This window comes from Chiroxiphia lanceolata, chromosome 25, assembly GCF_009829145.1.
Source record: "Chiroxiphia lanceolata isolate bChiLan1 chromosome 25, bChiLan1.pri, whole genome shotgun sequence".
Classification (NCBI taxonomy): Eukaryota; Metazoa; Chordata; class Aves; order Passeriformes; family Pipridae; genus Chiroxiphia; species Chiroxiphia lanceolata.
The window spans coordinates 6,510,222-6,536,566 of NC_045661.1; the positions used below are offsets into that span (position 1 = coordinate 6,510,222).

At 56.3% G+C, this 26,345-nt stretch overlaps 2 protein-coding genes across 8 annotated transcripts; both read right to left on the bottom strand.

The window, feature by feature from the left end:
* Window positions 1-702: 702 nt before the first annotated feature.
* LOC116798240 (alpha-1,6-mannosyl-glycoprotein 4-beta-N-acetylglucosaminyltransferase-like) lies at window positions 703-11,434 on the bottom strand. Of its 3 annotated transcripts, XM_032710452.1 has the most exons (5): window positions 10,423-11,434; window positions 7,164-7,303; window positions 3,344-3,476; window positions 2,891-3,038; window positions 703-1,942 (listed from the first exon to the last, which is right to left on the bottom strand). In XM_032710452.1, exons 3-5 carry the CDS (start codon window positions 3,449-3,451, stop codon window positions 798-800), a joined length of 1,401 nt encoding a protein of 466 aa, XP_032566343.1. In that variant the 5' UTR covers window positions 3,452-3,476; window positions 7,164-7,303; window positions 10,423-11,434; the 3' UTR covers window positions 703-797. The 3 variants fall into 3 exon arrangements, with proteins under 3 accessions (XP_032566343.1, XP_032566342.1, XP_032566344.1); XM_032710451.1 differs by lacking the exon at window positions 7,164-7,303; XM_032710453.1 differs by lacking the exon at window positions 10,423-11,434 and having other exon boundaries at window positions 7,153-7,595.
* Window positions 11,435-11,542: 108 nt separating this feature from the next.
* On the bottom strand, window positions 11,543-25,983 carry TMEM183A (transmembrane protein 183A). 5 transcript variants are annotated; one of them, XM_032710454.1, is made up of 9 exons: window positions 25,853-25,960; window positions 24,935-25,024; window positions 21,834-21,989; window positions 19,829-19,988; window positions 17,980-18,160; window positions 17,526-17,607; window positions 14,655-14,735; window positions 13,937-14,092; window positions 11,543-12,024 (listed from the first exon to the last, which is right to left on the bottom strand). In XM_032710454.1, exons 1-9 carry the CDS (start codon window positions 25,950-25,952, stop codon window positions 11,744-11,746), a joined length of 1,287 nt encoding a protein of 428 aa, XP_032566345.1. In that variant the 5' UTR covers window positions 25,953-25,960; the 3' UTR covers window positions 11,543-11,743. The 5 variants fall into 5 exon arrangements, with proteins under 5 accessions (XP_032566345.1, XP_032566348.1, XP_032566349.1 ...); XM_032710457.1 differs by lacking the exon at window positions 25,853-25,960 and adding an exon at window positions 25,300-25,411; XM_032710458.1 differs by lacking the exon at window positions 17,526-17,607 and having other exon boundaries at window positions 13,937-14,084; window positions 25,853-25,983.
* Window positions 25,984-26,345: the final 362 nt, after the last annotated feature.

Consider the following 26,345-nt stretch of genomic DNA (forward strand, 5'->3'; position numbering starts at 1 on the left):
CAGCCCCTCACTGGGCTGAAAAGGACCCTGAGCTCCACGTTATCCTGAGGTCACATTTTCCTTGACCCGTCCTTGTTCCCTAGAGCTCAGTTCTGGACCTTTCTCCCCCTTGTAGAAACCCCATCTTGCCTGTCCTTTCCTCCAGGTGGGAATCCTGCATGGACACAGGGTGTGGTCCCTGGGAACTGATTTCTTTCCTCCCTCGAGGGGGGAACAAGCAGCCGGTGAGAGCTGAGCCGGCACGATGGGTCCATCTGGTGGCCACCGCCCACCTCGGTCAGCACCGGGACCTGGCTGGTCACCAGTCGGGGGGTTTGGGGAGCACCAGCCCCAGACCTTCCCCTGATCCCTCCCAGGAACAGCTTGGAAATGGGATAGGAGGGGAGGAAAAGAATTCAGTTAGCAATCAGTTTGGGTGAGTTAGAAAACTTAGGAAAGGGACAACGTGGAGAGGCTGCAAAAACTGCCAATGCCTGATTAATAACTTGATTTGTTAATTAATTGATCAGCTTCGTCCTGTACATCATCCTTCCTGGGAGGAAATGTTTTCTACTGCCCAGCCTCCTCCCCTCCCTGTACCCGCTCCATTGCTCACTGGGGCATCCCCCGCATGGGCACATCCTGGTGGGCCCTGCTCCTGGCCCTGCTCCTGGCCCCGTCCACATCCCACAGCAGTGCTTCCCATCCCTTGGCAGATGCCAGCAGGAGTCAGTAATTTAATTCCTTATCAAAAAACGGGAATGAGAAAAATAAAGGACCTCTCAGAACAAAACCCAGCTGTGCCCTGACAGCCATGCTCAGGTGCCCGCCGCGGTCCAGACATCAATGCTCTGGATGATGAGCCACTCGCTCTGGGCCCGGGTTACCCGGATCCTCACACACTCCACGGGGCCGAGGACACCCCTCTCCAGCCCCCGCCGGTCCACGGTGCCCTTCTCAAAGGTTCCCACCGGGATGTAGGTGGAGCAGTCGCGGCCGTCGCGGCGGCGCCACCGGCCCAGCTCCAGCACCCCCGCGCGCAGGAAGTCGCTGCGGCGCTCCTGGGAGCCCGTCAGCACCCGCACGCGGCTGACCAGGGCCGGCTGCCGGAACACCACGGAGAAGACGCTGCCGGCTGCTGGGTCCTTCCCCCAGAAATAGCCCTCTGCCGAGCTGTAGGCCTTGAGGGGCTCGTAGTGCTCGAAGACGGCCATGCTGGTGTACAAGGATGCCGGAGGGTTGTCCGGAACGTCCAAGGCATCGGCCTGGAAATCGTCGTCCTCCAGCCGGTTGACGGTGCCCTGGAAGGAGGAGTAGAGGCCCATGTGCTGGAAGAGGGACGGCTTGAAGCGGATGACGTCCTTCTGGGTGAGCAGGTGGCGGAAGTGCACGAGCAGCCAGTCACAGGGCATCTCCTGGTAGAAGAGGAGGAGGAAGCGAGCCAGGCGAGGGAGGTCGCTGGAGCGGTAGAGCTTCCCAATGTAGCCCAGCTTGGAGAACTCCAGGGTGGCCCAGTTGGAGCCCTCCTGGGAGGCCAGAGCCTTGCGGATGGCCGTCAGGAAGGAGCGGGCGCACCACACGTCGTCCTCGATCATCAGGTAGTAGGAGGAGAGGTTGGCGGTGAAGGCGAGCAGGAAGGCGTAGTCCACGTTCTGCTTGGAGCGGAACCTCACCCGCTCCTCGGGGTCGTTGAAGTTCCTCTTGAGCCCTTCCAGGGTGGGGTAGAGCTCGTGGGGGGCGTGGATGAGCAGCAGCCGGCCCAGGAGGATGTGGCGAGCGAACTTCTGGGCGATGCTGAGGGCAACGCGCGCGTTCCAGCCGGGATCCGCATCGGCCAGGTGCACCACCACCACCATCTCCCGCAGCTCCTCCTCCGTGGACTGGCTGAACAGGGACTGCAGCGTGGCCGGCAGGTAGAAGCCGCGCGGCCGCCGCACCGACGCCAATCCCACTGCCAGGAATTCTGCACGGCAAAGGAAAGGCGTGACCTGGGATGCACCGTGGGGAGGTTCTTCCCCGCAGGCCACGAGGAGGGGGCTCCAAAAAGCTCTTCCCGTGGCCACCCCACACCGTTAATGCTGTTTATAACCCCGTGTCCAAGGTGGAGGGTCCTCTCTGAGCTGAAGCCCCCCCAGTGTCCCAGAAGGGGCCCAAAGGTCAGGGAGAGGACGGGATGAGGCAGCAGGAGCTCCTCTGAAGGAGAAATACTTGGGAAAAACACCTTTAAAAAGCCAAACCCGGAGAAGTAACAGCACAGAGTCTACAGGGCAGGAATGGCTCGTTGGCTTGGCTGCACATCCTGGAAGTGTGCCCTGCCCTGAACCTCGTGGAGATGCCCCACACTGGATGAGACATCAGTCCTGCCCTCCCCACGGCCCAGCAGGGGTTCAGCCTCTCCTGCTGCTGCTCCGTGCAGCACCATCCACGGGCTGGTTCCAGCACAGCCTCGCGTGGGGCTGCCCTGAGCTCCTTCCCCCGGGGTTTGTGTGGGAGCTGCTTTCAGTGCCCCGCCCAAGAGCCTGGCCCACATCTCCCACCCTGTGTGGGTGTCCCCATGGTCCAGCTCCACCACTTCCACAAGAACCTCAACCCCAGGGAGGTGGGATCCCAGCCACCCTTCCCACAGAGGTCTGGGAAACCCAAAACGCCTGCGGTCACCCCAGTGCCAAGGTGTAGAAACATGGACCACACTTGGAGCATGTGGAGCTTCCCCCACGCCTGCAGCCCCCAGAGCAGTGTTGGCAGGTCCCCAGAGCCCCCCTGGGGTGTTGGCAGATCTCCCACCCCGACAGGGTGGACATGGCCCCTCTCTGCCCCGGCAGCAGCAGCGATGGGTCTGTGCTGGGACAGCTGTGCTGGGACAGACGTGCAGACCCAGAGCCCTGCTCAGGCTGGGCTCCCAACTACTCACTTTTTTGGGGTGCCAGGGAACCAGCCAGGACATGGTAGGAGATGTTGTGGAGTGGGGAGAGCTCATCCATGTCCCTGAGGATGCGCTGAGCTCCTCCTGGCCGCAGCAGCTGCAGGATCGTGTCGGGGCTCAGGCCCCTCAGATCCACCTGGGTGGGAGCCACAGGGAGCCAGGTTAGAGCCCGGAGCACCACGGACACACGGGAGCAAGGGGGAACGACAGCAGGGGTCCCAGAAGTGAGGGGGAACCCCTGTCCTGCCCTCCAAGCTCCTGGATCCAGGGAGGCCTCACTGCCCAGGGCAACTCCAGGGAGAGGAGAAGGCAGAGCTGGGGTTGGGGGTGACACAGTGCGGGGAAGGGAGCAGAGCTGGGGTTGGGGTCCATGTGGGGCAGGAAAGGATGGAGGATGCTCCAGTGGCCACTCCAGAGGGACATCAGTGGTTGGGAACTCACCTCCAGGGGATCCTGTTCCTGCTGGCTGCCCCCATGGAGGAGGAGGAGGAGGAGAAGGAAGGAGGCTGCGAGCATGGCGGTGAGGCAGCGCTTCAGGGAGCATCGCATCGCACCGGGCTGGTGCTGCTGAGGGCTGTGGAGGAAGGGCCATGTCGGGGAATAGCCAAGGAAAACCCCCATCCCCTGGATGGGACCCTGGGGCAGCACCTGGATGAACCCCTGGGACTGAGCCCTCTGGCCAGAGCACCCAGGGGTGCACACCCAGGGCAGCCACAGGGCATCAGGGGGCACTTGTGCACGATCCCCTTTGGGCAGGTGGGGCAGGATACCCCAACTCAGCCAGGAAAACAATCAGCCAGGTACAAAATCCGCCCCCAGCCCAGCCCCACAACACCCAGGCTGCCCTCAGACACCCCCCAAGCACCCCCAGAGCTGGAGGCGGAAGAAATGCAGGTGCCACGTGCCCTGGGGAGAGCTTTTGGGTCACGGGGACACCCGTGGAGCAGCCACCGACACCTCGGGACCTGGCACCGTGCCCTGGGAAACACTCGGGTCCCAAATGAGCCCGGGCTGCCCTTCCAGCACCACGAGGGTGAAGCAGCCCCCCCAGCCCCTCCTGCCCGCCCTGCTCCCCTCCTGCCTCCAGGCAGGTCCCATCCCAGCCACATCCCCTGCTTGGAAGAACAAGGTGTCCCTGAGGGCACAGTGTCACCTTCGAGGAAGTCATGGTGCCCTTGAGATATTTTACGCTGTGGCAGAGGCGTGGCAGGAGCCTAAAAGACTCCTGTGTTTGCCTGGCGATTTTCCAGTTTAAATATGACTGGGGCTGCCCTGGAACAGGAGAAGCTGGAGACCAACTCACTGCCCATCCTGGCAGGGCAGACACGCTCAGCCCCATCCAAACCGCTCACAGCACCTCAGTTTGTCTTGGTCAAAAGCATCTTTGAGTGCAAACATGGAGGAAAAACCCTCCTAAACCTTCCCAAACCAAGGCCGAGCTTCCCAGGACTTCTCCCTAAACACCTCCCTCCATCCACTGGGATGCTCCCAGCCCACCCACAGGCCCCAGGTGGAAACGCAGCACCTCTCTGGCCCCAGCATGTGCTGGGCTTATTTTAAGGAGAACCCCCCCAGTTTTCCTGCTCAGGAGTCCGTTGGGGGGTTGTCAGCACCTCGCCAGGCTGGTGCCAAGCAGGTGCCCCCAATGCCACGGGCAGCCTGTCCTTGTGCCACTGCCCTCATCCGCCTGGGAACACGGAGACAAACCCTTGGAGCCAGGGAGCCGCTCCCCCAGGGAGCAGCACAGCCCATCCCAGCCGGGAGAGCAGAGGAGCCTCCTCCCCTGGGCTGGAACCCGGCCGTGGGTGAGCTTTTGGGAGCACTCGGAGGAACAACGAGCTCCTGGAGCTGCTTAAAAATCTCTGTCCAGAGAGCAGGGGAGCAAAGCCTCTCCTTCCCCCCCAGCTCTGGGCCATGGGGAGCTCACCAGTTTATGGGGGAGCAGCCTTAGGGACCCAGCTGAGCTGTGGGGGACATCACTCCCTGCAGCCACGCTGGACGTAGATTTCCAAGCCTGGACCCCTGGGATCTGAGCTGGGAAGGGCGAGGCTTGGTGGGCAGCACAGGCTGGGTGCTCAGTTACTCTGGGTGGCCAAAGGTTCTTCTGGCTGCTGGGGAGTGTCTGGCTGCCAACAGCCCATCCTGGATGGAAAACACCTCCAGCTCCCCCAGGCAGCAGCTCCCTCCAAGGGAGCCCATGGGGAACAGGGGTCACAGGCAGCTCCGGCAGGGCAGGTTTAACAGAGCAAAAGGTAACGAGCCCTACCCCATAATTAGCCCCCTAATTGGGCTTTGGATTTTTGCCCCCATGGAGACACAAAGCAGCCCGCCTGGATGAGACAGTCAGGACACACCCACTGGGCTGGGGGGACTCCAGGGAGCATCCCTGTCCCTGCTCCTGTTCCAGCACCTCAGGTACCTTCCCCACAGCTCAGCACCCCACTGGGGACATCCCTAGAAGCCACCCCGCTTTGGGGACACCGGCCAGGAGGAGCTGGCTGCTGAGAGCCGCTTGCCTGGAGCCAAACTCCTCCACTCTGCCGGGAGACTCCGGAGCCAAACGGGCCGTGTGCCGAAGCAGCCGTGAGTCGGTCCAGGGAGAGGGGAAGGGACTGAGGGCACACGAGGCTGTGAGGAAGGGCCGGATGATCCCGTGGGCAGGCGGCTCCAGCTGCTTCCCCTGGCACTGGGAGAGCAGGGCTGGTTGCACAGGGAGGAGGGAACAGCCAGGGCTCCCTGTCCCTCTGCCAGCAGCGCCTTTCCACGCCGGGGGAAACTGAGGCACAGAGAAAGCAAAAAGGATAAAGGCTGCATCACCCAGGGGGATGAACGCCAGGTCTCCTGCGGCACAGGTCAGTGCCCCTCCCCACCCCCCTGGGAGGGTCCCCGGGATGGAGAGGGACAGGGGGGAACCCAGAGCCAGAAGTTGAGTGGTGTGGGGGGACATGGCAAATTGGAGCAGCACAACATCCCCGATGGGCAAATCGCCATTTGGGGCTCCTGGGAGCCAGCCCGGGGTCCAGCCCCACAGGCTGTGGGGTGTCTCTGCTCCAAGGGTGGTCCCACGGGGAGGAAGGAGGGGAAATGCCGTGTGTCGGTAGCACACGACTCCGGGAGCCAAAGCCTTTGGTCAGCACAGGTGTCCCACAGCCCCCCAGCACAGGTGAGGAGTCACCTGGCTCCTCTCTGACAGCACAAGGACCCCAAGCCCACCACCCTGCCCTCACCCCCCCGGCAGCCCTTCCCGTGCCCCCAGAGCTGGCTCCTGCCCAGGAGCGCTCCGGACGAGCCCCCCGAGCAGCAGAGACTCACGGAGGGGCGGCGGTCTCGCCGGCTCGGGGGTGCTCGGCCCTGGCAACTTCCCCGGGCTGGCCAGACTCTGGATCCTCGCTCGGCAAAGCCCCACCCCGAGCCCTCGCCTGCCTCCCGCAGAGGAGGAGCGTCGGCTGGAGCCTCTGCCCCGGGAGCCTCAGGAACCGGCCGGGCCGGGGAGGACCCCGGGGGGGGACCCCAGGAATGGCAGCAGCCTCAGGACGGGCATCCCACCATGGCACCGGCTGTATCTCACCACCCCCATCTCCGCTGGCAGCATCAACCCCCCTCGAGGGCTCTTGCCAAGCCTCAGCATCCCAAACTCCACCTCCAACCTGCCACTTTGGTGGCACTGAGGGGAAAGCACGACGTACATCGAGCAGAGGCCTGCACACGGAGCTGGCACGGCTCTCTGCCTGTTTGTGTTCCAGCTCTTGGGCTGAGGTGGCAAAAACCTCAGAGGCTGCTGAGCCAGAACTGAACCCCTGGCACCGCAAGGCAGAGCTGGCTGCCTGGATCCCAGCCAGGATGCAGCCCAGGGACACCACCGCTTTCCTACACAGCCCAGGGACACCACGGGTCCCCCACCCAGCCCAGGGACACCACGGCTTCCCCACCCAGCCCGGGTGCCCCTGGAGCACTGGGCATCATGGCTGGGCTGGGACTGAACCCCTTGTAACCCCCAGGAGCCAAGGTGTGGGCCCTTCCACGGCCCAGTTTGTTCCCAGCTTCTCCACTCTCCAAGCTTTGTCTCTCACTGTTTCCCTCCTTTGGATCCACAGCAGGAACACAGCTCTGGAGCCCGATGGCATCACTTTTCCCCGGGTCAGAACCAGCCCAGCTCCTTCCAACACAGCCACTCACCCACAGCACCCAAACCCAGAGGAAGACCCTTCCCTCACCCCAGTCCTACCCTCCCCATTTATTCCCACAGAGACCTGGATCCCACCTCCCTGCTCTCCTTGCTGTCCTGGACCTCTCCTACATCCAGGGAGGCCCCACGTCTCTTCCAAGGCTCCGTCTTCTACAGATCCCCCGTGGTAACTTCCAGTCCCGGATCCTCACACGGGAACGGTGCCTGGGGCTCGTCTGCCAGGACAGAGGTGGCCACAGGGAGATGTTGCAGGGCAGGAAGCGAGTGATGGCACCGGGAAGGAGAGGGAGGAACGAAGGAACATCCGCAGGCTCCCGGATCTGCTTCCCCCCTGGTTGGTTTTTAAATCCTTACACTCCCATCGTGGGATGCCAGCGGCTCTGTCCCCACAGGGGGGGCTCGGTGGGGACACCCCCCCTGCCCTGGAGCAAGGGCAGCCCCGAATTCCCACCAGGGCAGGGGCCAGGAGATGCCAGGAGGGCCCAGGGAGCCGGTTTGGTGCCCCCAGCAGAGGTTTATGTTCAGTGCCCTGGGGAGGAAGGGCCGTGGGACTCGGTGGCTCCTGGGAGGCGTCACAAGGGCAGCAGCCGCGGGAGGGGGAGGGCTTTTGTCACCACAGGTGTCCCGTGACCCCCATCCCTGCAGGAAACAACAGGGCTGGGTCCTTCCTGTCCTTGTGGGAAGGAAGGGGAGGGTGGTGGGGCCAGCACAGCCCTGGGGTCCCATCCCCAGCACAGCCCTGGGGACCCCAAAACAGCCCTGAGTCCCTGACACAGCCCTGGGGACCCCAAAACAGCCCTGAGTCCCTGACACAGCCCTGGGGTCCCTGACACAGCCCTGGGTCTGCAAAACAGCCCCGGGATCCCCAAAACAGCCCTGGGGTCCCCAATGCTTGTGGGTACCACAGGCCCCTGCCATAGGAACATGGGGAACACCCAGCTCTGCAGCAGAGCCACTAAACCCCCCTTTGGTCCCCATGTGCCACCTCAGGGTGCAGTGCTAGGGCAGGATTTGACCCTCTCCAGGGCACACTCATCCTGCCTGGAGCAGCAGAGGAATGCCCAGCCAGGACACAGCCCCCAGTGCCCAGGCAGGGTGCTCCTGGGTCCTCTTGCGCTCCAAAAGGTCCCACAAGCCCAGTCTGAGCCAGTCACCCCCTGTGCTATGGGACAAACCCCAAACAGTGTTTGGGGTGCTAGAAAAGGGCTCTTCCACCCATCTGTCCTGTGAGGGGCACAGCACAACCCCAGCACCTGGGCACAACAGGGCCCAGCACCCAGAGCCACTCCCAAACCTCCCACTGGCCCAAAACCCAAACCTGCTCTGCTCGCTGAAATATTTGCCCTGGGGGAACAGCGAGGGGGCTGAAATGAGGCTAAAAGGCACATTTTTGCTTGTTTTTGGAACAAGCTGGAGAATGAAAGAGAAGCCCCAGGTGCAGAGGCTGTGGCTGTGCAGGCTGTGCACGGCCCAGCTCAGGGGGCTAGGGAGGACCAGTTCCCCCAGTTCCACCAGTTGGGGCTGGAGCAGAGCACTGGGGTGGGACAGGCCAGAGGGGACCCAGGGCAGGGCCCAGCCACCTCCCCCAGGCACCCAGCCCTCAGCTCACCTGGCTCAGCTCCTGTTGGACACCAGATCCCTGACCAGGAGGGGAGGCCAAGCCTGTCCCCTGGGGCAGCAGAGAGCCAGGCCAGATCCATTACAGCCCTTCCATTATTCAGGAGCCCAGGCAGGAAAAAGGGGGGGGACAACGGGGGAGGGAGAGGACTGGGGCTCCACTCCCCACGGTGCTGATGTGGGGCTCCATTTGCCCCTCACCAAGGACCCCTCTGAGCCACGTCCTGCAGAAAGGGGTGGCTGTCACACCAAAGCACAGCCTCGCTGAAACCCACCCCTGGAGAGCACCAGAGTGGAGGGTTATGGCAAGCAGGCTCTGAGAGAGGCTGGGCCTGGGGGACAGGGGTGGAAAGCCCCTGCTCAGGGCTGAGGTCTGGCCAAGTGGTGCTCACATCACCGAGCAAACCTCAGCACCGGGGTCAGGTTCCGCTGCTGTGAGGAAGGCAGGAAGGGGAACAGCCACAGCCTGCAGAAATACATGTAGGTGAGCAGAGCCCAACCTCCACAGCACCCCTGTCACCTCCACAGCACCTCTGCCACCTCCACAGCACCTCTGCCACCTCCACAGCACCTCTGCCACCTCCACAGCACCTCTGCCACCTCCACAGCACCTCTGCCACCTCCACAGCACCTCTGCCACCTCCACAGCACCTCTGCCACCTCCACAGCACCTCTGCCACCTCCACAGCACCCTGCCACCTCCACAGCACCCTGCCACCTCCACAGCACCCTGCCACCTCCACAGCACCCTGCCACCTCCACAGCCTCCCCACGTGGATCAGCAGGGGTCCCTGATCCCTGCCAGCCCCGCTGACCAGCACCACAGTCACCGGAAGGTTTGTACAGGGAAAGAGTGAAAATCTTTCTTCCACATTTTATACATTTCAGCCTAGAAAAAGGCTGGTGTGGGAGAGACACCTCTGTCTGTATTTAAACAGCTGTATTTGGATCCAGCAAGCCTGTTGGTAGCAGGAAACATCCCGTCCACCTGCTTCCTGCTGTTCCAGCCCGGGATCAGCCCCAGGATTTACTCTGGGGTGGGTGCTGCTGGGTGGCCCTGCCCCAGCACACTGAGCACACCCTGGGCATGCCATACTCCTGGTTAGAACATATCCCTGCTCTCACAGACGGCAGGAACACCCAGCCCCGGGATCTGTTCCGTGTTTCTGCACAGAAGCAAGAATGAAGCCCAGGCTGCCGCTCCCATCCCCGCTCAGCCAGGGCAGCTCTCCAGGGTGAGGGCAGAGCTTTACACAGTCTGATCTGGGAACCAAACACCTCTGCTCCCACCCTCCAGACCCCTGCACAAGCAGCAATCATCAGGCATCACCCTGCAGAACTGAGTTTCCAGGGAATGCAGCACAAAACACCTGGAAGCACAGTCCAGAACTCTTGGCTCCCTCCAAGACAACAGGGAACTGTGCAGCCTCCCCACATTTCACTCTCTGACCTCCACGCCCTGAACACTTGTCCCAGAGCTCAGGGGCATTTAACCCCATGGCAAAACAGAAGATTGTTGTCCCCCATTGCCCTGGAGCAGCTCCCTCCTGGCACAGGGATGGAGCCCTGCACAGCTCCAGGGCACTGCCCCGCTGTCCTGCCCTCCTGCCCCACAGCACAGACCCTGCTCTGCTGCCAGGGCAGGTCAGGATCACAGGCATAGCACGGTTCTCTTACCCTGCACCTCTACTCCAACCAATCTAGTTCCCAAACTCACCTGCTGGGCATCCCCAGGTGTTCAGCAGCAGTGAGGGGACTGCGAGGCAGGAGCTGTCCCAAAGTGTGTGTTCGAAGTCAACAGCAAGAACCTCTAAGGCAGATCCCAGTCTGGGGCAAGGTCCTTGGTGGTGATTTACAGAGTGCAGGAACTCCTCCCTGGCAGCTACACCAGGGCCATGGGGGTGACAGAATCACAGAGTACTCTGAGTTGGAAGGGACCAACAGCATCGAGTCCAAACCGAGCTGGCACAACTCCCTCTCCTTCCAGGTGCTTCACTAAACATCACATATGGAAAAGTGCTGTTACTCCTGCTTAGGACAAGGTCTGAAGTGCACCAGGACTGAGGAGCTGATCATGGACAGGCAGCAGAACTCAGTACCCTGCTCCTCACCCCACCTCAGTCACTCCTCCTCACCTGCCCCTGCACTGCAGCCCCTCCTCTGCCTGCACCACTCCTGCACCAGGAGCCACATCCATCCTGGATCCATCCCATCCTCCTGACAGGCCCCTCTCCCTTCTCAGTCAGCCCAGAGCCACAGAAAGTTTCAGGGTCACTTCTTCCTCACAGAAATTACTCAGTTTAGCCAAAAGCCAGAGCAGTGACTGCATGTGGGCTTCCAACAGCAAACATTTCCACACTGCTCTCAGAAACCACACTGGGTTGAGTCCTTCATCACTGCTTTCGTTATTTTAGTTTATCCCCTCCAGCTCCTCTCCCTCCCTGTTTATCTTCTCTGAAAAGCACCTTTTGGCTTTAAAAGTTTAGTTCTTCTTTTCAAAGACAAAACACCAGCGTGAGAACTTGGAGTACCTTTACATCCAAGAGAGACTTTTGCCTTACGATTCCTCTTTGAAATAATTCCTTTGTTTGATCATTTATGCCTTTTTCTTTCCTGAAACTTGGATCTGTTGGGCTGGGAGGTAAGGTTATGGTTGATCACTTCTGCTTTGCTCTCTGCTTCTCAGACACTGAAATATCACACCGTGGGTGAGCATCATCCTGCTGCAGCAAAACAAAGGTGGATTTTATTTGTAAATTGTCTCTGGAAAGCAAATCGGAAAGTTCTTGGAAAGCAAAACCTCCTGTTTCTTCCTGAACAACAGAACACAGGACCACTTTGATTAGCACCAAAAGGATTTTAAATGAATAGTTCCAGGGAGCTCCTTTCAAATCATAAAATGTCAATTTTACATAAAAGTGTGTTTACAAATAGTTTCTGCTTTACACTCAGCTCTGCCCATTACTGACCAGAAGTTATATACACACAAACTAGCTCAGCAGCTTCAACCACTTGCAAGGGAGGACTGCAGAATTTATTTAAGAAATAAAAATAGGATTTTCCTGGTTCCTAGAAATTCTCTTCGGCCTGCCAGACCCAGTCACCTGCCGGTTCCTGCAGCCTCGGGAGAGCACTAAGCTTTTGGGGAGAAGGGGTACTGTGGGTGCCACCAATCCAGGAGCCTGACGCTGTGCACGGGGTCCAGCACCACCTGCACCCCCTGCTCCAGGCGGGGCTTCTTCCCGTTGCGGACGGGGGTGTCCTGGAACACGAGGCGCACGCGGTGGTGCCGCATGTCGGTGCTCACGTTGATGGTGAACTGCAAGACAGGAGAGACTAGAGGGCCTTCAGGAAAACCAACACGAGTTCTGAGCACAGCACTTCCAGGTTTTTGTGACTTCTCCCGGCCCGTGCAAGTCTGAAGTGTTTCAGAGTTTGTCGCAGTCACAGGGACCGGTTTATCGCCCTGTGGATAACCAAACCTGTGTGTGCTACACCCTCTGTGCCATTGCTGAGGGACTGGTAACAAAGGGATAACCAAACCTGTGTGTGCTACACCCTCAGTGCCATTGCTGAGGGACTGGTAACAAAGGGATTGTTTGCAGCAGCTGCCCAGGGCACACCTGACACCTCAGGCTCTCAGAACCCTGCAGGCAGGGCAGCATTTCTTTGTCTTCACACCAATGGCTCAGCCCTGGGAACTCCCCTCCAGGGAGGCATCAGCACCTTCACCCCCAGCCCGAGGGGTCGTCTCTGCTCATGGGCCACCTTGGACTGGCACAAGGGGCAGTTGCAGCCACCCAGAGCATCGAAGGTTCCAAAAACATCCCAGGGCTCACAGAGTTCAATCCCCCCTCGGGACAGTCCTGCCCTGGGGGAGGCACTGGGCATCCCCACCTCAACCTGAGCACAGACACTCTGCGGGTCTCGGCGCTGCTGGCACCACTGGTGGATCCAGAGGAGGACCAGAAGCTCAACAGAACTGTGACCACCATCCTGACCAACAGCTTTCCTTTCCTTTTCCTTTGCCCCCGGGGGGGACACGTGGAGCTCAGCACAGGGGCCCACGAACACTGCTCTGTTCTTGCCCCAGGGTGCTGGGTTATACATCTGTCTTTGGGGGTTAAAACCAGTTTTCTCCGTATCATTGCACTTATTGCAATTATTTTAGTGAGTTGTAACTCTGACTTGGGATCTCTCTCAAGTTGGGTTTGATTCTCTCACTGGTTTCCTTTTAAACCAGCACAGAGTCACACTCTGAGTTTACAGCACTGCCTGGCCACCCAAACAATAATGCTCTGAGTTGTAAGGGTTGTAAAAGGGTTGTAAAACACTGGGACAGGCTGCCCAGAGAAGGGGTGGAGTTGCCATGCCTGGAAGGGGTGTGGATGTGGCACCTGGGGATGTGGTTTAGGGGTGAACGTGGCAGTGCTGGGCAATGGTTGGACTCCATGGTCTGGAAGGTCTTTTCCAATCTAAACAATTTTATGAGTCCGTGATTTTAAGAGAACCTGGAAGCAAGTAGCTGTTGGGGAAAGTCTGCAATTCACTGCCCTACTCCCAAGTGAAGCCAGACTGAACCTCTCCTGAGCACAGGCCACTTCTGAAGCCCTGACTCACCAGCACAGCCCCTTGTGCTGCCCCTTTTTCACCACAGAGCTGCCCCAACACTCCTGCTCTGCTGCCCTCTGGAGCCCAGCTTTGGGGGTTTGTTCCAAAGCTGCCCTTCCTCCCATCAAGGACCAAACACACATTCAAAGAGTTTGCTCAGATGGGATTTTCCTCTCGGAATTTATTGCCAATAAGGAAATATTTTCTTGAGGAGGGTAGACCTGCACTTCTCCTGCTCCCTCCCTCTCGTACCTGCTGCAGTTCTGGTAACTAACTAATCACCCCCAAACACTGCATAACAACCACAACTGCAGATTCTCTACATCCTCTGTATTTACTGCACCAAACAGGGAAGAGCTGATGGAAATGGAGAAGTTAAACTGAGACCCTCAGCATTTCCTGTTCATAAGATTCCTAACACTGGTTTGCTGACAAAGCAGTGGGATTTGCACAGCCCCAGGGAGGCACTGGGTGGGATTCCTGGGGTTGTCCTGTGCAAGGCCAGGAGCTGGGACTGGAAGCTCCTTGTTGGTCTCTTCCAACCCAGGAGGTTCCATGATTTTAGGTGCCCTCCTGCCAAAAACCTGCCAAGCTTGCCTGGCAGCTTCTCCCCCACTCACCAAGGTAAACGTCATGCCCATGACGATTGGCACGAAGATGAAGTTGAAGGTGGTGATCTGCAGCAGGCAGCAATCCTGATCCGGGTTCGTGTGCACCTCCTCGTACTGGATGGGGGGCTGGAGACCTTTGCAACACTTGCTCTTCAATCTGGGGGACTTGGAAAGAAAGAGGCCCTGATTGAGCTGAGCAGGTTCTCACCACCTCCCCGTGTGTTTTGGGCAGTGTTCCCAAAACAACCAGAAGCCTTCACTCAGGACAGGCAGGACCATTCCTTTAGAGGGGAAAGCTGCAGAATTCCCAAGGTTGCCTGAGACCTTGGGCTTCTCCCAAGATCCATCCCTGGAGGTTTTCCCTTGCTTTATTCTCTGAGAAATCTTAATGGTAAAACAAGAAGTTTCAGGTTTTTGGTCAACATTTTGACCACTATAGTCAAACAGCTGGGTTTGAGTAGTAATCACACCCAAAGATGAGATTATTTGGGGTAACAAATGATCCACGTCAGAAGGGATACCAAAGGAGGAAATGAAAATGTGGGATTCCAAATGTCTTGGTAACACAGACAGAAGACTGAGTGTAGTTTCAGACTGTGCTTTAGTTTACCATGGGAATCAGAGTTCCCATTTATTGTCTGAAGGCATAAAAAGTTTCCACCTTCCCTTTTACCACTCAGAAAAATAATTTCTGCTTCAAACAAAAGTCACTGCCGATCTTTCATACCTGCTTTTTGAACTTGAAGTTGAATTCCCACATTGCTTCTTGTCTGTTCCCTACAATCTTTTTGCACCAGAAAAGCAGACACTGAGGTGGAAAAAAAGAAACACACAAAATTATGAAACCCTTAGAGGCACCACTTTAAATAAGTTTTAGCAGAGCATAAAGACTTCCAATTACAAACACAATTATATAAGAGCAATTAGGAGCCACTTATTCAAATTAACTATGTTCAAAGAACCCTCTCAGCAGTTTAGGTCTCCCAGTTTCAAGTTGTCCAACTCCTCATGCAACTGGAGAACACAACACGTAGCCAACTGATGTGCCAAACAGAAAAATCCAGTTGTGCCATTTATCCCTTTCCTAAGGCAGGGGATGAGTGGTGCAGATTCACCCATTCCCTCCACCCACCAGGAACTCCCATCAAACTGGGCTCCAAATGAGATCAAAGCCAGGAACAACTGCAAACAGAGCAAGGATCAAGAAGGAAAGGATCCAAAGGGAAATGCAAAGTTCAGCACATGAGCTGTGAGGTGATGGATGAGAAAGTTCCTGAGCCACTGTGGTGTCAAACCTTGACATCACCAGGCACTGCCTGTCACTGCTCAGAGCACAGAACCACTGCCAGGACAGCCCAGCCTGACCAACCTCCTGTCCCGCTGGAAAAGCAAAGGAGAAAACAGCCTCCAACAGCCTCAGAGGTCACCAGCACTGCCCTCCCACCCCCACACACACCAGAGCCCTCCACTGCCACCTGGTTATCCCTGGGTGGGACACAGGCTCCATCCCAGCACTCAGGGGCTCAGCAGAACTCCTGCATGGAGCTGGGAGGGAGGGACATTCCCTGCCTAGCAGTCAGTAGGAGCAACCAGCATTCAACAGCCAAGGGAAGAACCTGGCAAGTGAGTCCAGCCAGCCCTAAAAGTGTTTCCACGGGACAGATGCCAGGCCAGCACAGCTGGGCTGATCTTTCACCAGTGTCAGCAGAAAAGGAGGAACAATGTGGGTGAAGAGAACTCCCTGTGATCCACACACAGTCTCTCCTGAAGAGAGAAGGCCTGACTGGGCTGCAGGGCACAGCACACATTTGATTTCACTCCAGGATAGAGTGACCCCAATGAAACAAAGCCAGAGCCAGCCCCCTCCACAGGGGCTCAAAAATTAAAACTACAGCTGATACAAGACCCTCTCCTTCAACTCTGAGTCATGTCCATAAACAAGAGTCCTTAAAGGACCCTCATCTCCAGCTTTCAGGAGGTGAACAACAAAGCCACGTGGAGTCAAGTTCAGAAACACCCAGGGAGGGAGCAGCCCCCTCAGGGGTTTTTTCCCAATAAAAACCTTCTCCAGATCTTTTGGAACTGGGGTGGGCAGGGGATGCTGCTGAGTTTGACTCCACCACCAGTGGCACTTTGGGGTTCACCTGCAGAGACAGCCTGGTCTAGAGCAGCTCGTTTGGTCATGGCAAGTAGTGAAGCACAAAACATCAGTACCTCCTAAGGGGCAGAGGATGTCCTCGGGTCAGCCGTCCTGCCCTTCAGACGCGCCGTGCTCCGCCAAAAATTAGGGGGTGTCTTTAAAGGGCAAACACCTCTGCTGACACCATAACGGCTCCAGTGTCCCACACAAGCTAGGCTAGGGAAAGAAAAAAGGAAATTAAAGAGGAAAGGCTGGATTGGATCGGATAACACCCGGCTCTGGGCTCTCCTCTTGCCACATGCACTTTTGGGAGGCGGCGCCCGTTAGTTTAAGGACCCGTCAAAGGTACAACCAAAGCCCAGGAAAGCCAGAGCGTGGGGAGGCAGTGCCAGAGCCTCCTCCAAACCCTCTGTGCCGAGGAGTTTCTGTGCACAGTCACACAGGTGGAGCTCAGAGTCCTGCAATGCAGTGGTACAGCCAGACCAGACTCAGGGCAGCTCTTTCATGCTCCAAGGGGGAGGTCGAGCCTCTGCTGCTCTGACAAAGCCTCGGCACCACTTAATTTCCTTTTTTTAAAAGCAGAACAGTAAAAGACTGCACTTCACAGAGCTTCCTCAAACCATTAGTGCAGGAGAAGCACTAGCAGTGGGCACCAAAGCCGTTATGATGTCAAGGTGAATCCTTCCAAAATGCCTTTCCAAATGCATCACCCTGGGGTTTCCAGCTCTCACAGCCACTGCAGACCCAAGCAGTGGGAGGAAGGTGTTCTCAGGACTACAGTGAAGTTGGAATTCCCTCAAAATGTTTTGCTTTTTTAATCTTTAAGAAATGATGGCCCCCCAAAGTGGGGACTGAGGATGAGAAGGAAGAGCTCTGATGCAGAGCTAAGACTGCACACAGATCCGTGTGTGTGCTTTTCCCTGGGCTGCAGCACCACCTACCTGTGTGCTGCTGGATGCTCCCTAAGCCTGGGACAGCCTTTCCAGTCCCCACCAGGGAGAGGAAGGAAGGAAGAAAGGGAGGATGTCACACAGGGATAGACGAGGTTGCTCTATTCTGAACGGAAAAGAAAGTACAACTCCTGAATCAAACCCAACTTCGGTTTGGCACCAAAAACCTCGTTCAACAGGTTTCTGACCTTGGATTTGGAGGGTGAAGAATTCACATTGTTGTTTAAGCTGCTCAAAGAGTATCAGCCAGTTGCAAGTCAAAACCAAACAAGAGACATAGAGGCATTTCAGAGTTAATGGTCAACAGCAGTTAAACAGAAATGGTGTGAGTGCTCCAAGCTGGGACAGCACAGGGAATCACCTGCCCACAGCAGAGACAAACCCTTTCCAGCCCAACAACACAAGTGCAGCCTGAGGCCCAAAGCAGACACTGGCTCTGCACATTTGCCATGCTCACCATCCTGGCACCACCCTCCCTCACCCAGACCCCCCACCATGGATGACCTACAGGAAGGCAGCATGACACGACTCCTGGCTACCAGTGTCACTCCTGAGCTCTCCTGATGCCTGTTACAGAGGAAATATGCACTCTGGCAGACAAGGGTCAGAATAAAGCACAAAGTATAAAGGCTGATCCTATGGAGCCTCCTTCCAGAGGAGGGGAGAGCTGCAAACATCCCTGGCAGTTCTGACATCCAGTGGAGCAAGTGCCCTTTTGCTGGTTACAAAGGTGTGTGGGGAGGACTGGGGCAGAAGTTACTCCAAAGAGTAACACTACAGACACAAGTAACCAGCATCCTCCTACAAACCCCCCCTCCGTGTCAGGGATCATCCTACACCCAAGTCAGGGACCATCCTACACCCAAGCTTTGCTGGTGACCATCTGAACACCATCTAGAAAGAAAAAAACCAAACCAAACAGGAACAGCAACGCCTCAGACTTCCTCAGCGATGTCACTTACTCTGGAATTTTTTAAAGTGCTGGGAGTACTGTCTGGAATGGCAGGGTTCCTGGAGACGCGGGAGGCGAAGGGTTCGTACATGTGGTAGAGCGAGCGGATGACGCAGGCCCGCAGGCAGTGCAGCTTCTCCATGGACTCGGGGCGCAGGCGCAGCGGCAGGTACGCGTCCAGACTGTAGTGCCTGAGGGGACGGGGACACACCCGGCCTCAGCTGCAGGGTCACAGCACCAGAGCTGTGCAGAGACAGCCACAGCAGGAGAACACTGAACATCAGACCGAGGACAGCACCTCTGGTCAGAACCCTGAGGGATGTGAGGGGGCTGTGCTGCTCTGCACGGGATCAGGGGCAGCCGCAGAGGCCTGACCTGCACCACGAAGGTTTCCAGCACATGGATCTCAGTTTGAATATCGGGGCAGTTTTGGACAACATAAGGAAGATATTCAGCTCTTTGAGAGTGTCCAAAGGAGGCAATGAAGGTGGAGAAGGGCCTTGATTTGAAGCCATGTGAGGACACTGAGGGCACTTGGTGTGTTCAGCTGGAGGAGACTGAGGGGAGACCTCAGTGCAGTTCCACCTTCCTGGGCAGGGGCAGAGGAGGGGCAGGGACTGAGCTCTGCTCTGGGGGACCAGGGACAGCAGCCAGGGAATGGCTGGAGCTGTGTCAGGGCAGGCTCAGGTTGGATCTCAGGGAAAGGTTCTTCCCCCAGAGGGTGGCTGGGCACTGACCAGGCTCCCCAGGGCAGTGGGCACAGCCCCAAGGCTGCCAGAGCTCCAGGAGGGTTTGGATGATCCTCTGGGGCACAGGGTGGGACTCTGGGGATGGGCCTGTGCAGGGCTGAGGGTTGGACTCATTGATCCTTGTGGCTGCCTTCCAACTTAGCATATCCTGGGATATCGTGCCACAATTCCCCAATAATTCCTAGCAGTTTTCCCAGAGAGACCAGACAGGGATTTAGCTGCAGGCAGCACAAAGGGCTGAGATTGCTGCAGGTTCTCAGGGACTCAGTTGAGCTGAGCTCTGTCTGGGCAGCCTGAACCCAGCGCTCCAGGGCCATCCTTTGGTCAGATCCCAAAGAAGCCTTTGCTGGGCAACTAAAAGCCAAGGGTGAGGGTGACCATGGCTGCTCTCTGCTCTGTGCCCCTGCTGCCTCCGGGGCAATGAGAGCAATGCAAAGGAAATGTTTTGTTCTGAAGGAAACATGCACAAGCACAGGAGGATTTATTCCAAGTTCTGACCACCTCTTTGCCTTTTTCTCTTGCTTTAACTTACTTCTGCCACTGTACAGTTCCAAAATACCTTGGTTCCTCTTTGGCCACCCTAATTACAGGAAGGTGGCCATGACCAGAGCTCAAATCAGATCAGGTTGCTCCAAGCCCCATCCAACCTGGCCTTGGACACTTCCAGGGATCCATCCACAGCTTCTCTGGGCAATCTGTGCCAGGCCCTCCCCACCCTCACAGGGAAGAATTTCTTCCTAATATCCCATCTAACCCTGCCCTCTGGCAGTGGGAAGCCATTCCCCCTTGTCCTGTCACTATCTGCCTATATAAAAACTACATATTGACTATATAAAGACTCTATAAAAAGTCCCTCTCCCTCCTTTATCTAAGCCCCATTAAGGGACTGGAAGGCCACAGGGCTCCTGGATACTTCTCTCCAGGTTGAACAATCCCAGCTCTCTCATATTGTCATATAGGAGAGGGATATCCCACAACCCCTTGCCCACAACACAGTGTCAATACACAAACACAGGGCCCTCGCCTGGAGGGAATTATTCCCTTATTTCCAGCTCTGTTCACTGCTGAAGGCTCCTACAAACAGTTTCAGATTTCTGCAGAGAGTCTCACCTTCTGTAGAGCCTGGTCCAAAAGGCAGCAGTGCAAGTCACAGTCCAGGCTTTCTTGCAAATCAGAGAAAACCTGACAATGTCCTCAGGGCGAATGTAGGAAGCCAAGAGCAGCCAGATGTCGATGGGATACTCCTCTCCACCTCCCCCATCAGCGCTTTCTAAGTGCAAAAAGAGGGGTGTTAGTGGGGTAAACCACATCTGTACCGAGCCACTTCTACATCTGCTTTACTCCTGGTAGCAGCCCAACAAGCCCAAGTAAGAACAACTTCAGGGTCACTGGAAACCCCAAAGCCCTTCTGGCCCCTGTTTCGATGCCTGAGCCTTTCACAGCTGAAACACCACCCTGAAGTGAAGAAAGAAAAACTGGGTGGCAAATAAAGAGGCAACTTTATGTAAAGGGGAGATAAGCTCCTGCATATTTAATCAAAGCTGCTGATTTAACAGGTCATCAGAACTGCAAGTCCTTGAGCATTAAGACACTGTCCAGTTTGTCAATCCTCTGTTCCAGTGGTCACAGTGCTTTTGCAGGAGTTCTGTCAGGGAAGGAAAGCAATTCTCTCCTGCAACTGGCAATCAGCTGCTTTTCTTAAATCTCTAATTCCATTAGAACTTCTGGGGTGGGAAACGTTATTGCAGCTCAGACAAACAGAATGGCCTCTTCTTCCCCCAGAGGTGTCAGAACTGCTCAGCCAGAACTGAGGGTTTGGACACTCCTTTCACTCCTGGGGTGTTTTTAGGTTTACAACACACATTTTTCCACAGCCACTGCTCCCACTTTAGGAGAAAAAAATACCTTTAAAGAGTATAAATAGCTAAACAATCTCGAGCATCAGGAACGGTAAGAGAAGAGAAAGAAAACACAACCTGTACACGGTGCTAACAGGAAAAGCTGCATAAAAAGTGGCACAGGGGTGGTGTTTGCCAGATCTAACCCTGAGACAGGTTAGGAACAAAGGGCAGTTCTTTATTCTCGTGTGATAATTGCCCAAGGAAGCTCTGGAGGTGATCACTCCCCACAGCACTTCAGATTTATGGCAGACACACCCACAACATCCACTCTGCTAATTCATCTCTGGCTCAAGGAGCCCTCAAACTCCACACTGCTGAACTCAGAGCACAGCCAGAACCATCACTGGTCTGGCATCATTTTTTCCTCCCTAACAGGTAGTAAAAATAAGTCAAGGCTGTAGTACAACAGAATATTGTCTTCCCAGACTCAACTCCAGCCACTCAGGTATTATATTTTGCCAGGATTCTGAAGGATGTCGGAAAAAAAGAGGAGAAAGTCCTTTAACTGCGAGTGCTGTGCAGTCTGAGGTGGATGGTGATGTGCTCCATAAATTAGTATTAAGCTCAAGAAAACCAGTTAAAATGTGTTTCTCAACCTGAAAGCAACCTGTTACTAGAAACTTCTGCAGGGTTCCACAGTGCAGCAGAGCTGTTTGTTGCTTTGTAAATGGCTTTTCTGTAGAGTTGCACAAAGTGTAAATGCTGAGGGATTCACCTCCCTGGAATTAACCTACTGGGATGCCAACAGGATCAAATGCACTTCCTTGCTGGAAAAACAGCCCTCTGAACTCATTTGTAACAAACCACAGCCTTGAAAAGAGAGCTTGTATTTTGCCAACAACTGCATCGTGGACAGCAGCAATTCACCCCCAAAGCAAACCTGCTTTCACCAACACGAGCTCAGTGAAGCAACACGTCCAGTGGCACCAGTGGCAAAGTTTCCCAACTCCGGAAGAGCACTGGGTTTTTTCCAAGGCTGAGAGATATTTACTAAAAGCAAGGAGCTCTCAGGCTTTGATTTCATGCCCCAGGCTCTGCCTTTGTGCAAACACAACACCCCTGACCCAGTGCCTGGAGATTTACAAGTGACTGAATCCCCGGCATTTCTTTGTGCACGTCCAGAACGCCCGTGAGCAGCCTGTAAATCCCGAACATTGACACCAGGAGGAGGTGCAGCAGGAGCCCGCAGAGCCCCCGGGCAGCTGGGACCGCACCTTTGTGCCTTTTGCTCTTCTTTTTCCTCGAGGCAGCCCGCCCGTTGATGCTCTCCTTTGTGTCCATCTCATCACTGCTGTCGCAGGACTCTCCCGACACGGAGAGAACTTCCTCGGCAGGAACGCAGGAAGCTTCCAAACCACACAGGGATTTTACTGGAATGACAAACGACACAGTAAGTACAACAGCAGAGAGGAAAAGGTGATCCGAGTTCAGGAGATACTTCAGTGGAACCACTGCCTTAAAGCTTTCTGCCGAGTGACACAAGCAAGGAAATCCTGGGCTCAAGGATTACCTTGTCAGGGAAAGATTAGCAGGGGTGAGTGAATTGGAAACATAATTATTCGGCTTCTTGTTTTAAAGAATGAACAATGAGGGCGATTACCAGCACATTATGCAGATCCCACTGGTTTAGCTGAAGCTATTTACAATTCTGAATAAAACAACAGGCTCTTTCTGCAGGGGTAAGTGGTTCCCCTGCACAGCAGAGCTGTGGCCACCGTTCAGCCGGGAGCCAGCACCTACTCTGGAATTGTTTTAGGACCACAGAGAAGTCACACTCCCTTCTCAGCAGGACAAACAGATGCTGTGGCTGATGACACACAGTCCATCAGCGAAATAACTCACTGCCAAGCACACGGGAGCTCCACTTACCCTGGAATTTAGTGAAGGGAAAGACTCTGGCCTAACGAGGAAAATAGCAGGTTGAGTCAGCTGGAGTTTGTTTTGGGTTTGGGGTTTTTTTTCCTCCCTCTGGGGGCATGATTAGGCATATCCCTGTCGGGAAATATTCTTTTAAAAACTTGATCTGTAAACTCAGGGCTCGGTAGGGCAGAAAAATCCACACGTGAGGCAGTAATGACAGTCTTGGAAAAGGAAAGGTGTGGTCCTACCATCACTGTCAGAGACCAGCACTGTCACAGCAGCACCAACTCTGCAGACAGTCTATAAAACTCATTCAAGAGCTGAATTGCAACTCAACATGTTGGGTGAAGAACAGCACTGCTACCAAGAGAAACCTGCTCAAGCTTTTCTGCCCTAGCACAAACTACAGCCCAGGAAGGTTTTACACATCCCAGTTACAGCCACTGCAGCCACCAGAGCCACTGGAGAGCAAGTTGTGCTACTCGAATCACAGGGGCAGAGTAGCAGAAAAAAAACCAACAAAAATAAAAATAACAAACAGATCACAAATAAATTCAGGTGAGAGATATTCTCATTTCTAACCACCAAACAAGGTTTCAAAATGGCAAGACAGCAGATGGAAAGACAGTCTTAAGACAGAGCCTGACTGTGCCCACAGATTAGAGGCACTTCCAGTGCTTTGCTAAACCAGTTCAGCCTCACTCTGCAGGTTGTTCTGGAAGCTGGATGCATCCATGGCATCTGGATGCATCCATGGCAGTGGTTTCCCCACTGCCAGTGGTACTGCCCTCTCCACATGACCTTTTATAGGCAAAAAGAGAGAGAAACAGATGGCAACACGAGTGAGGGATGACATCAAACACAGCCAAGCAAGAGAGGACAAAAGTGACAGGGACTCAGAGAGGGGTTCAGAGGAAAAATCCACCATACTCTGCAAAGGAAAGATCAACCTCTCAGTCAACAAGACATAAATCCATTCAACAGTGAATTAGGGTGCACTACAACCCTGCAGAGGCTCCCTCTCCATCTCACTGCTGTGACCCTCCCCATCCTGGGGGTGAGGATGGGGAGGAAAAAAAGCTCAGGAAAACTCCCCCAGCCCTCCTGGTGAAGCTCCCAGTGGGAAGCTCCTGCTCCTGGCAGTCACACCCAGCTCCACATTCACCCTGAGCCAGGATCCAGGAGGGCAGTGAGGCCAAAGGCTGCAGCTCCAGGGGGCAGAGGCTCCAGGGGGCAGAGGCTCCTGGGGGCAGAGGCTCCTGGGGGCAGAGGCTCCTGGGGGCAGAGGCTCCTGGGCTGGCACGTGGCACAGATAAGGCCGTGCCAGATAAGGCTGCAGCAGCTCAGGGCTGCACCCGATAAGGCTGGAGCACAGCCCTGGGGAGGAGGCACCCCGAGGATCCCAGGATCCAGAGGGGAAAGCCCCAGAGACTGCACCACAAAGAGCTGAGAAAGGGCTGGGCAGGGAACTGCTGGGAGCTGGAGCCATCAGGATGGGGTGGAGGTGAGCCAGGAACAGAGCAGGATTTTAGGGAAGGGTTTGTCCTTTCGGGTGCTGCTGGATGCAGGGGTGGGGGAGAAACAAAGGCAGTTTGCCAGTGTGATGCTGAAGTGCACAGCTTTTCCTCAAAGACAGAGAACACAGAAGGGTGAGCAGGAGAGAGGATGGAAGAGGGAAGTCCCAAGCCTATACCAAGGGAGGTAACAAAAGGATTCCTGATCTTAAAAGCTTGAGAAGCAGCAGCTCAAAAGGATATTCACCAGGATCACTGCCCCTGGCAGGTGCTCATGGAAAGAGTACATTTTCTTTTTAAAAGGATTTCTTTTAAAAACTTAAAATATTTCAGCAACAAGCCGAGAGTTTCCCAGTATGAAGAGTTCAGTCATCACTGCCAACAAAACAACATCCACCCCCAACATGTGTGATGAGCTCCAGTTCAGAGTCAAACTTTAACATTTCTCAAGCACACAAGGGGTGTTGGTTCAGAAAGCTCCCAGAAGAGGAGGAAGTAGATAAAAAAATACTGCAACTCCTTTCCAGGAAACTCCTTGTTTACAGAGTTCCCCAAGAAACAGCAACACCCTCCCCAAGACCTCCTTGCAGCACAGGTTTGCCAGAACTGTCACAGCCTTATTGCCACTGCAAAGACTTTTACCTGCTAATAAAACTGCCTACAGCTTTATGTGAGCTAATAAAGTAATAAAATACTTTTATCATGTCATTTTCTGCTTCGAGCAGGAGATGACACCCAAGCCCTTCTATTCCAGGCACTAACAAAGACTCAGCAATTCCTACTGGACTTGCAGCAGGCTTCCTGCAGAACCTGCTGTCTGAGCCCTCAGCACCTGATTCTGCAGAGCAGCACAGGCTCATTTTCAGCATGGAATGACACACATTTTCTCAGGTTAAGGCACAGGCAGCCCGGAGAGGGCAGGGCCCCCAGGGCAGACTCACCCTCCTGCTGCACTGCATTGGCCACAGCCTTCTTCACCCGTCCAGACTTCACCACAGCCGGGTCTGAGTTGGCATAATCTGCCACTGTCACTGCAGAGGGTGGGACACACGGGTCAGGGGGATTAGGGATTACAGGGGAGGGCACAGAAGGGCTAAGAGCCACCACACCTGAAGGGGACGGTCCCCAGAGCAGCAGAGATGCACAGGCAGGAAAATGAGTCACAGCAGTTGCAGACCAGGGGTCCCCAGCAAGTCTCTACCCCAGGCTCAGGGGACCCACCCCCTGCCCAGACCAGTCCAGGCCCCCCTCTTCCACCACCTCAACCCACACCGAACCCCAGAACCCCCCTAAAACCCAGCCTAACCAGAGCCTGGCTCATCCCCCAGTCCCAGACTCCTCCTTCACAGGCAGAGTCCTCATTCCCACATACCAGGCCAGATTCCCACTGGGCACACTCCCTCCACAAGCCCAATCACTCCTTTCCCACTGGACACACTCCCTCCACAAATCCAATCTCTCCTTTCCCACTGGACACACTCCCTCCACAAGTACAGATCCCTCCTTCCCACTGGGCACACTCCCTCCCCAAGACCGAGGGGGCCGGGCTAATCGCTCGGATGACACTGGCCCGACCTCCTGCCCCTCAAACCCCTCAGCCGGGCCAAGCCCAGGCCCTTCAACCACCTCCTCCCTCAGGCTTTAACGCAGGCCCAGGCCCGGGCCCAGTCTCAGGCTCAGGCCCAGGCCCAGGCCCAGGCCCAGGCCCAGGCGCTCCTCTCCGGACAGCACAGGCCGCCTTCCCCCGGTAGGGCCGGGCCGGGCTCGGCTCCCCTCAGTGCCCTCAGGCCCCTCTCCCCTCACACCCGCTCCAGGCCCGGCTACGCTGCCCCGCCCGGCCCGGCGCCGTCCCCTTTCACCTCTCTCGGAGCACACGTCATCGGCGCGGAACTTGAGGCGCTTTCGGGCGGCCCTGCGGGGCATGGCGGCGGCGGCGGCGGGGCGGCCGCGCGGGGCCATGTCCGGCCGGGCCCCGCGGGGACAGCGGGGACAGCGGGGACCGCGCCCGCCCCGCGGCCGTCTCGCGTCACCGCCGCGACACCGCGCGCGGGGATGACGTCACACAGCGGGGGGGTGGGGGGAGGAAGGGACACGGCCACCCCCCCCCCCCCAGTGATCCCAGTGATCCCAGTAAAGGGGGGACGTCGGGGGGGAGCCCCCGGTGAGGAGGAGCGGTGGAGTAACTGCGCCCTCACAGCGCTGAAGGCCCCTGAGGGGTCCCCTCCTTCCCAGTCCTCACAGTAATGGAGGCCTCTGAGGGGACCCCCCTCCCAGTGCTCCCAGCAACGGGGACCCCTGAGGGGATCCCCCCCAGTAAGGAGGATCCCTGAGAGGTTGTCCCCCCTCCCAGTA

Bases quoted from the DNA above. Each gene is read 5' to 3' on its own strand.
- LOC116798240 (XM_032710451.1), bottom strand. The intron at 3,039-3,343 runs GTGAGTTCCCAA...GCTCCCACCCAG, and splicing joins AGGAACAGGATCCCCTGGAG to GTGGATCTGAGGGGCCTGAG. The intron at 1,943-2,890 runs GTGAGTAGTTGG...TTTGCCGTGCAG, and splicing joins TTCCCTGGCACCCCAAAAAA to AATTCCTGGCAGTGGGATTG.
- TMEM183A (XM_032710454.1), bottom strand. From the start codon at position 25,952: ATGGCCCCGCGCGGCCGCCCCGCCGCCGCCGCCGCCATGCCCCGCAGG. The intron at 25,025-25,852 runs GTGAAAGGGGAC...CACCCTCTGCAG, and splicing joins TGACGTGTGCTCCGAGAGAG to TGACAGTGGCAGATTATGCC. The intron at 14,093-14,654 runs GTATGAAAGATC...TTTCTTTCCAAG, and splicing joins ACTTCAAGTTCAAAAAGCAG to TCCCCCAGATTGAAGAGCAA.